This window comes from Montipora capricornis, chromosome 3 (assembly GCF_036669925.1).
Source record: "Montipora capricornis isolate CH-2021 chromosome 3, ASM3666992v2, whole genome shotgun sequence".
Taxonomy (NCBI): domain Eukaryota; kingdom Metazoa; phylum Cnidaria; class Anthozoa; order Scleractinia; family Acroporidae; genus Montipora; species Montipora capricornis.
In genome coordinates, this window is record NC_090885.1 from 75947350 (window position 1) to 75957349 (window position 10000).

The 10000-nt window shown below is 38.9% G+C and overlaps 1 protein-coding gene across 2 annotated transcripts in view; it reads right to left on the reverse strand.

Annotated features, from left to right (window-relative positions):
• Nucleotides 1-10000, reverse strand: part of LOC138044170 (eukaryotic translation initiation factor 2-alpha kinase 3-like) — a 30644-nt gene that overhangs the window by 6826 nt on the left and 13818 nt on the right. Inside the window, exons 8-17 of one of the 2 annotated variants that reach the window (XM_068890851.1) lie at nt 9944-10000; nt 8748-8832; nt 7710-7787; nt 7328-7386; nt 5996-6118; nt 4349-4495; nt 3499-3593; nt 2153-2466; nt 764-878; nt 107-270 (exon numbers count right to left, since the gene is read on the reverse strand). The exon at nt 9944-10000 is cut by the window's right edge and continues 97 nt beyond it. In XM_068890851.1, coding sequence (XP_068746952.1) covers nt 107-270; nt 764-878; nt 2153-2466; nt 3499-3593; nt 4349-4495; nt 5996-6118; nt 7328-7386; nt 7710-7787; nt 8748-8832; nt 9944-10000 — 1237 coding nt within the window. The remainder of the gene's footprint in view (nt 1-106; nt 271-763; nt 879-2152; nt 2467-3498; nt 3594-4348; nt 4496-5995; nt 6119-7327; nt 7387-7709; nt 7788-8747; nt 8833-9943) is intronic. The other variant, XM_068890850.1, reaches the window with a different exon arrangement.

A 10000-nucleotide genomic window follows, 5' to 3' on the forward strand; every position in this document is an offset into this window, starting at 1 on the left:
AAGTCATAACAAGCGGGGATTCGTACAGAGCCAATAAAGTAAATAACGACAAATTTTACACAAAACGTAATAAAGAAGGAAATTGTCACTTTATCACAATTATAACCTGTTCAAAGACTGTTAGACAGAAGACATGGTTCCTTTCATGATTGCATTTTAGCCAGTCCTTCAAGCTCTGGCGCTTGCACAACTGCATCTGAATGAAAAGGTACAATGGGGCTGATACTCTGTCCGAACTGCAGTTCTTGTTTTGGCACTTGTGTTTTTCTCCTTGAGTGAAAAGCAGAGAGGATCTTTTACTTTAGATACGTGATGAATAAAATATTAAAAGGATATCTGTTTGAGCATATACAATGACGAGGAATAGGCAAGCTACCGGTAAGTTTCACATAGAAACTTGCAGGATCGCCGCCGTCGGTCAAGGTGAGCCTAACAATCTCCTCTGGCTCAAACTGAGCCGGTTTTGATACTTGTGGCAACATGACCTTGGAAAGATGACTTGAGCAATCCGAAAGAGGTCATACAAATTCTGATGATCTTCCCAGTTTCCCAGTCGACATTGATACTTAAATATTGTTTTATTCAAAGCGCTAATTCATCAAATTTGCCACACTTTCCAAAATCATTCAATCCTTCTCAAAAACGCTTTTAGCCCACCGTGAAATCTGAAAGGGCTTTTTTTCCCCTTACTGTAACCAGAAACTGATGAAGTTTGTTACCCCCTGTGCATGAAACTTCATGATTATTTTTGTGATGTACTTACTTGAAAGCAAGGAGTGGTGTGACGAAGTGAAATGCATCTCCTCTGAGGTCTCGGTCTCCTTGGAATTTGAGTTTTCAACATCCTCACACGACAAAGCTCCAATATTGCTGATATCCTAGCCAAGAAATAAAACTCGAAATTATATATATACAATATTCATCTCCACACTTTTTTTTTGGAGGGGGGTAGGGGGGGGGGGGGGAGAGTAAGGATGGCCCTGTGGTAATACTTGTGCGTCCCATCTCTAGCCGGGATCGCATCCCAAGCTCGTATGTGGGCTGAGTTTCAGTCGATCTCAATCTTAATCCGAGGGTATTTCTCTGAGCACTACGGTTTTCCTCCTTCAGCAAAATCGACTCCCAGCTTATTCCGTCTGGTTGTAGTGCTGTGCTTCGAGGTCATGCAGGAGTCGTGTTCAGGGGCGATGCGCCTAGCCGGCAGCACAGCTCCTTCGGTCTGACCTCGTCAAACTACGCCCTTAGCAATTCAGTCTTTGACTGCAAGACAGGGCGATTAGAGAACCTCATTTCTTGTGTTTTTTGTTTTGATACTAATTGTCTAGTACCCCACAAAAGACAATCAAGTACTGCAAATGGGAAAAATGGTGTTGACCAGTCGAATAGCCTTGTTACAAGTAATTTAAATCGTACCATCTAAACTGCCTTATTTAACAATTATTCGCCGAAGGCGAGGTGACTATCGGTGAATAAAAACCGAGACAAGTCGAGGTTTTTATTTAGCTCTTATTAACCGAGCAGGAGGTCTGTATGGGAGAATCTTGCCCGAGGTCGACCACACGACCGAGGTCAAGATTCTCCCATACAGACTGACTAAGCTCCGTTAGTAAGATGTTTATTATACGGCAAACAAGAACAATTTAATTCGTTTAATGTTACTGGTTTGTGCTAACTGGCATTTTGCTTGCGAACGGCGATGAGTGGCGATGAGATGAACTTAATTTTGCCAAAGTTTACTCGTCCTCCCTTTTTTCTCATCATGCTTTTTGGCACTACCATAAATAAATATTGGTAGAAGAAAATACTCAAAAATTTTAGCCAATCAAATTCGTGAATTTGGTAGTTCCCAGTCCTTGTGAGACAGAGCCATATAATCATCACCGCTATTCACCGAGTCTGAGGTGAATAATTGTTTTAGTTTAGTATAATTAAATAGGTGATTATTTGAAAAATATGCATTTTCTTTAAAACAATTAATTTCTTCGTCTGTCATCTCGACCAAACGGCTTGCAGCCATTTTGAAAAAAACGCTTTCGTGATTATCGCGTAATAATCACCTCAAGGGCAACCAATCAGCACAGAGAATTTTCAATAATTAACTTTGTAATTATACTAAAACTACATGTAGAAGCACAACCAAGTCCACCCCAACCTGAGCTTGGCTTGCATCTGAATCCCTGAAGACAATACTGTGAGATGCACTATCTTCAAGTAAGTCTCTGTTAAATCCATTTTTCTTGAATGTCAACCCTTGGTTGCTTGATGAAGCAAACTCTATGCTAAGTGAGTCACTGACTTCATGTCCTTCCAAGAATGCTTCATTTTCTAACTGGTGGATATCAATCGACTCTCCATCCTCGCTCTCCTTAAGCAAGATATTATCATGTGATGAACTATGAGAAGAATGCCTTGACCGACTGCCAGAACTTGTTTTCTTCCTTCTTCTTCCAACCTTGTGTTGTAAATCTGTGTAATGTAACGTTTTTATGTCAAGGAAAGAATAGATTCCAGTGTTAGAGTCGGAATAAAACGGAAAGTGCAACAGGAAGGAATCAAATATTTAGCTTTTTACCACAATTGCTTGTAATCTCGCAATCTGATTGGATAATTTGTCGTTGTCGATTAGAGTCTGGACTCAACGCTACTGACATCGAGGTGTAACGCAATGCCTTTTTCACCATTGAGATTGTGAGAAAGTACAGACAACGCTTGCTCTTTCTTGGTGTCATGATCTTGGTCACGCTCTGCAATAAACATTTTCCTCGACGTTGAATATTGTGGTAAAAAACACATCGAATATGGTTCAGCGTTGTCCGTACTCTTATCGACAACGACATTTGTCATCAGAGTGGACATTTGTCATCAGAGTGTTGTGGACTCACTCTGCAGTCCACAGCATTTTTTAGTCCACAACATTGCTAAGTTTACGAGACAAGTAGGTCAGCAGTTGACAAAATAAGCTGGTCCTGCAGTAAGAGTGGCATTTGAACACAGAACACCCAACGCAAATCTATTCCATAACCACAGGGTCATGCTGTCTAATCTGCAAGTAATTGTATAAAGAGATCACCTGACATTTAGCAAATCGAAAGTGGTCAAAATTTGTTGTGAGTCCACAACATTTTGACCACTGTGACGACGAATGTCGTTGTCGATAAAAGTACAGACAAGCTGAACCACTTTCGATTTGTTTTTAGCACAATATTCCATGCCAAAGAAAGTTTTTATTTCAGTGCGTGAAAACCAAAATCATGACACGAAGAAAGAGCAAGCGTTGTCTATAACTTTCTCGCAATATGATTGGTTTATTTCCCAAAATGAGCATTCCTGATTGGCTATTACATTGCGTGATAAATTGACACGAGCACGACGCAAGGGGTGCTGTGCAGACTCTTATTGACAACGGTAAATTAGCCAATCAGATTGAGAGATTACAAGCAATCGTGGTAAAAACTCAAGTGGCCCAATAACAGACATTTCTTTCAGTTTTGGCCTTACCATTCTGAGCACTCATTTTTTCATCAGTCGACCCAGCATTTAAAACAATCCCTGAGCCAAACGAGGGAACTTCTGATGGTAATCCACAAAATGACCTGGTATTTGATAGGAGTTTTATTAGTTACATGTATTTTACTATCATTTTTCTATGATGAAAAAGGAAAGGAGCACTAATTGGGGATACTGTAAATTGAAATCAATAAATTAATGCAAATCAAATCAACTGTTGGTTTTTGACGAGACGGAAAAGCCGGAGTACCCGGAGAAAAACTAATCAGTGCAGAGTGGAGAACAAACAAACTCAACCCACATATGACGCAGAGTCTGGGAAACGCGGGCTCTCACCACTGTGCCATCCCTGCACCCAAGGGATGAAGAATCACTCATTTACAAGGAAAACATAACACCAACATGTAGGTCATTATGGAGTTGGGAGTAAGAGCAGACTGCAAGTGAAAGAGCAGTGGAGTGCAAGACGTTGGCCAAAAGGTAGCACTGTCCACGCTAATGATGATGGTGATGATAATGATGATGATATTTTCTTCTGAATGACTCTGTGGCAAAGCATGTACAGTGTTATTGGTTGTGAAGGTAGCTCAAAGATTTTTAAATTTACAAACTCGTGATCAAAATACCATACTGTGTGATTTCAAGTTTAATTTAGCTTTCAGATGTGCATTTTGTATATTGAACGGAAATTGCAATGAACTGGAAACCACACCATGAAGTCAAACCGCCCACAATCTGTAGAATAATAATGGCCTGCTAATTTGACCAATCATGGCATGCGTACCATCTGACATACACTAACGAATTACAGTGCTTAAGCAACACAACATTGACTACCTACCCTTCCTCATACATTTTAGCATCAACTTCATCTTGCCATCCAACAGGAGGTGCCTCAAACCACGAGTTGTAATATCGTACAATACCATGGTGTTCCAATTTTGCAAGTGCCTTTACCTCACGTCTCACTTTCTCTAAAGCTTCGTCACTTGAGAAAGTAAGAAAAAAGGGATGGACTTGAGCTTTAAAAATATTCTCAGTAGGCCCTAAGAATGAAGAAGTTAGTTTCAAAAGGAACTGTGGTGCTGTGTCGGTGGCAAGTAAAACACACAAATTTGATTTTATCAGATGCGTTGAGAAAGAAAATTACCCACCATAAGAAACATTTTCAGTCTGGCAAATCTTCCGTTTGGCGGTTAAAGGGGCTATGTCACGTTATTTTAGGGTGCTTAGGGGAAATCTTTAGTTAATCATGAAAATGGTAATGTGGAATTCCTTTACTGACAAAATTATCACTAATTCAAAAACAAGATGATTCTGGGCAAAAACAAACTTTACCCAGGTGATTTGCCATAAACTTGAAAAATGTCAGGCCACCTTTTTTCAAGATTACCCAAATGCAATCCGTTTCAATCTTGTCCATTTGTGTACATCCATGCTTCTCTTTCCTTTTTCTGTACTTCTTTTACATTGTTCAACAGTTTTAAGTGATTATTGCAATGTTTCATAATATTCTACTTTTTGTGCATTTTGGGTGTCATGTAATTATATCATATTGCATGACATAGCTCCTTCAATAATATTGATGTTTATCAACTCTTTTGATACAACAAATTTTCATCCTTTTAAGACTTCAAGTTGCTGGGTAAATCAAATTGATAGGTGAAGAGGTCCATCAGCAGGCAACTGTAGAGAGTGTCTGAAAGTTACTCCACGAATATTGTGATGCGTCTACCCTTGGAAAATCGATGTATATTTTGCAGTTCCAATAAATGAATTCAATTGAACTGAATTTTTAGAGCGAGTTTCAATTGAATCTCGTAAAACCAAAACCAAAGCAATTACTTTGGCCAAACAAAAAGGATGGAGACAATCCGGTAAACCAATCAAAACTTGTAATTACACCTGGCCGACACAAAGTGTGGGAAAACGTGCATACGCGATCCATGATTGGTTTTGGTTTCACTTCTGATTGGTTGAAAAAGTGGCGCAAGAACTTTGAACCAATCACTGAGTGAAGTAATGCAAAACCAAAGCAAGTCATGAATTACTTTCGACACTCAATTGAAGACCGCTCTACAAGGCCAAGTGTAATTTAGGCAAGGTTAACCTCAAGCCGCTGCAGCTTGCTGTCTTTTTGCACCAAATGGGCATGCCTTTATTTTGGGGGTGCCACGGAATCCAGCAGGACTTGCTTGTGCATGGCAATGCAATCTTTGCAGGCCATTTTTTCCAAATCATTGCGGATTTATTGGGCCCCACCCTTTCCACCCCAAGGCTACTTGGTTGTGAAGGCAAGTATCTGCTCAGTAAGGGGTTTTTCCACTGGACCGTGTTCCAGCCCGTTGGTGGAGGCTTTGAGGCTTTTTACGCTTGTGGGTTGCCAGGGATGCCACCCTGCAGCTCCTGGATCACAACAGGGCTGCCTCTTCCCGCTAACTTTTATGGCACGAGTTCGCAAGCTCATCAATTGGACAATGTGTATTACCAATTAGGTAAGCGGATCCTTTTTATGGCGTATTGACAGTCATCTAGTTTATTTTTTGCTTGGAACACCACTCCAAAGCCACCTTTACCAAGGCACAGTTCATGCTCAAAGTCTGTTAAATATCTGCCAAAAAAAGAAATCATGATAAAAATAATACAATTGAGAATCAGTGCATTGGCTTAGAACTGGCACCCTCACTGAGAACAAACAAAAGGGAGCTTATGCAAGGATGACGACGACGGCTAGGACCACAAAACAATAGCTCTAATGAGCCAAAATAAAAGCTCTGCACGCCCTACACGTGCGTTTTTCATTTTGGTACATTTCTTTGCCGTCCTCGTCCTGACAACGACGTGAATTGACCAAATATCTGGTTGTGTAGAGGACGAAACATTCTTAACTTTCTCCCCAAACAACCATACAATTCATGCTAATTTTTATTTCTGCAATATTGATACTCACTTTCCATTCCAAAAGACTTGTGGTTCTAATGAAGTTACTACAATAACGGGAACTAATATTTTTAGACGACATTCTTGTTAGCATCGTCATCATCCTTAAATAAGCTTGTTAAAGTGGATCGAAATCAGCCACGAACCTGGATGTGTAATTTGGTATTGAATAGGCTACCAATAGGGAAATCTACAGTACTACATTAATGGTACTTAACCATTAATGGTAATTAACCAATAAATATTATTGACCCCTGGCAATGAGACTTTACAGATTTTACTCTGTCTAATGCCAGATGATTTCACTTGTCAACTGGGGTCATCCTACTTGGCGTTTGAGTTGTCAATGGGTTAATAGTCCCTATTAAGTCTTGACACTGGACTTGAGACTTGATTTGTTATCTTTCAAAAATGGGAGAATCAGGTTTCCAGTACAGTTTCTTAAAAGCACCTAGCTTAATTTAACAAAACACAAAACATAAACATGGCACTGACTAGTGGAAATAATATTGTACGATACACCACTTTCATAAATGGCGAACACCTTCACATTCTTTTGTGTTTATGTTAATTAGACCTGCTGCCCTCATTTTGAAACAGATATTCATTTGAAATTTCACATCACGCCGTAGTCAGGCTAGAAAGGCTTAAATTGTCATTAAAACAAAAGAAATATTAATTTTTATTTGGCTGTCATTCTGAAAGAGGTCCATTGGCAGCCAAAAAGGCAGTTATGTTTTTCATTAAAAACACTGGGAAAATAAGACTTCATAAAGACTGAATCTGTACACGGCACATCCTATATATGTATGTTCTGCCTTAAAACTAAAAGATCTTCAAAGAGTTCTTGCTGAAATCAAGCTTTGAACATCCAGATTACCTTGAGATAAAAGAGTTTGTTGGTGTTAAAGTACTAGGTGTGGCTGGTGAAGGAGGTCCCTATGAAATAAAGCAAACAAAGGAATGAATAAACTAATGACTGTACATACATCTATGGAACTAAAGGGTTAAATAGACCATTTAAAAATATGTTTTCAAAAAATGTCCACTGGATGGTTTTTATTGCTACAGCATGTCATCTTGCTGAAGCTACTATTTTTAATGAGAGCAAATGATCATGTTTCAATGCATAAGCCCTGACAAATGCCCTGAAGTGTTGCTCAAATAGTTTCATAGTAGTGTCTGTAGTTTGGCAGCAGATTGCTAGTCCTGATATGCAAAAGAATACTGGTGTTTGCAAAGAAATTTATTAAATGTTTTACCATTAGAGTCTCCAATGAGGAAGAAGATGCTAAAGACGATCCATTTGAAGGTATCCGCTGTAACTGCAAAGCATCACACTGCAACAAAAGAGAGAAAAGGGAAGTACTTACAAAAAATTACTACATTTATATTGTAAATGCAAAAAGAAAAGTTACTGAAGGTGTGTTGTGATAAACGATCAAAAAATCGAATCAGAATGCTTGGTTTGTTGCTTCTTTTTTTTTTTTTTACTGAATTAACACTTTTCTGCCCTGTGTTACCTGAAACTGCATAAATTCTCATAGCAAATCAGAATGGAGAAATTTTCCATTCTATATTCATTAGTAATAAAACATATAGGCGAATCCTTGGTTGATGTCATTGCTTACATTTTTGTCTCATTAACATAATTATGAGTTTGCTGAAGGAGGGCATCATGTTATTTATTATTGCCCTTCAAAAAGGTAAATGAACAAGTTAAACAAAGTTAAATCTCCAAATTTAAGCCTGCTAGCTTTGATAAGGAGAAAGTTATCAGGCATCGAAACCTGATAAACTCTTGGAAAGCAAAAGCGGTGATGAGCCCATACATGTTCATTCTTTGTAAAATTTAGAATTTCCAAAGGATCATTACTCAAAGATTATCTGGTAAATTGCGCTCAAAGTTTCAGAGATAGCTCAATATGCAATGCTCTTTTAATATTCAGTACTGATTTTTTTGGCTGATAGATTAGGAAATGATGGGCTTATTCTAATGAAGCAAAAATTTTAAACAAAGATTCCCCTAAACCACATCTCATTAAGGCTTGAGAGAAAAGTAAGCAGTTGACAAGGGACACAAAAATCACTAAGTTTCACGTAAGGCTACATGTAGAGGTTTAAAAAAGGTCAGAGAATGGCAGACATACATGAATCAAAAGCAACACTGAATAAAATCATCTGACCTATTCTAAGGCCCCAGTTGTGTGTGAAAAAAAGAAACAGTTTTCCCTTCTTTTGTTTCTCTCGGTTACATGTAATTATCAGAAGGCCTGAAGAATATTATTTGTTTTCCTCACATTTTTCTTCTTTAGTATACCAAGAAATCGAAGCAAGAATTGAAACACCACAACAACAATCACTGTCACAAGTACGGAACCATACCTAGAACAGACAAAACATTCAAAATTAAGTTTATGAGGTGCTAAAACTATTTACGGTACTGCCTAGAATTTGGCAAACTAAAACATACACTGTAGCTTATTAACATCAAAAAGTAGTCCCTTGTGATGGTCATGAAAAGAAAGTGATATTATGACCAACTCTCAAGGGGAAATCCATGAGCAAATGCAGCAAATCTATTGCTATTGCAAATGCTATTCATTCCACCCTCAGAGACTCAGGGGCAGTCAGTTAAGACAGGACAAGAATCTGGACTGGCGTACTTAAGAAAACTTTACGTCAGTCTTGATTCTCGTCCCATCTCGACTGACTGCCCCTGGGTCTCTGAGGATGCTCTTAATTCAAGCTAAATAATGTAGGTGTGACGCCCTGTGCAGAACACGCCACTGAACACAAGGGACTACCTGCCCTCCTCTTTCAAAACGGAGAATGGGTTTACACCGAGAAATTAATAAATAAATAAATTATTATTATTATTATTATTATTATTATTATTATTATGAATAATAATTGATGTTTTAGAATAAAATAGAAGTTAATGCAAGTAACCATATAGTGGGTGGAGCTTAGGGAGAACTAAGCACTGTGACTTCCCATCACATGATTACCCTATTTGGCTCCTTTGATCAATCTTGCCATAAATTATGAGCCTTCTCAGCTTGACTTTCCCAGAAAGCTCAAGTTTTTGTTTCGTCATCAATTCAATTCAATGGTTCTTTTAGTGTTCACCCTGCCCTCTTTAATAAACTATGGGCAGGGATTTTCTGCCTGTGGCACCCCTTCTGCCCTGTGCTGAAGCCTCATCAGCGAGGGGGCATATTGTTACTTCACTGGACTAGGTTAACTTAGCCCTAGGACACTATGCCAGCAACTATGCCCGCCTTGCATTATGGGCATGAGGCACCACTTGGCTATGGGCTGAGGCCCCTCATCTGGTGGTCCACACAGGTGGTGGGTATTATCCACACATTACCAGTACAATCTCTGCCCCCTCTATGCCCAATTTGTGTGTCTGTTGTCTTTGACTGAACACCTAAGCATTAATAAAAATAATAATAACAATAATAAGGATAAATGTATCTAAGTGCCTTACCACCATGATGACGAATCAGGCTTGGCTACAGTGGTTTCAGAAGAGTTCCCGTCATCT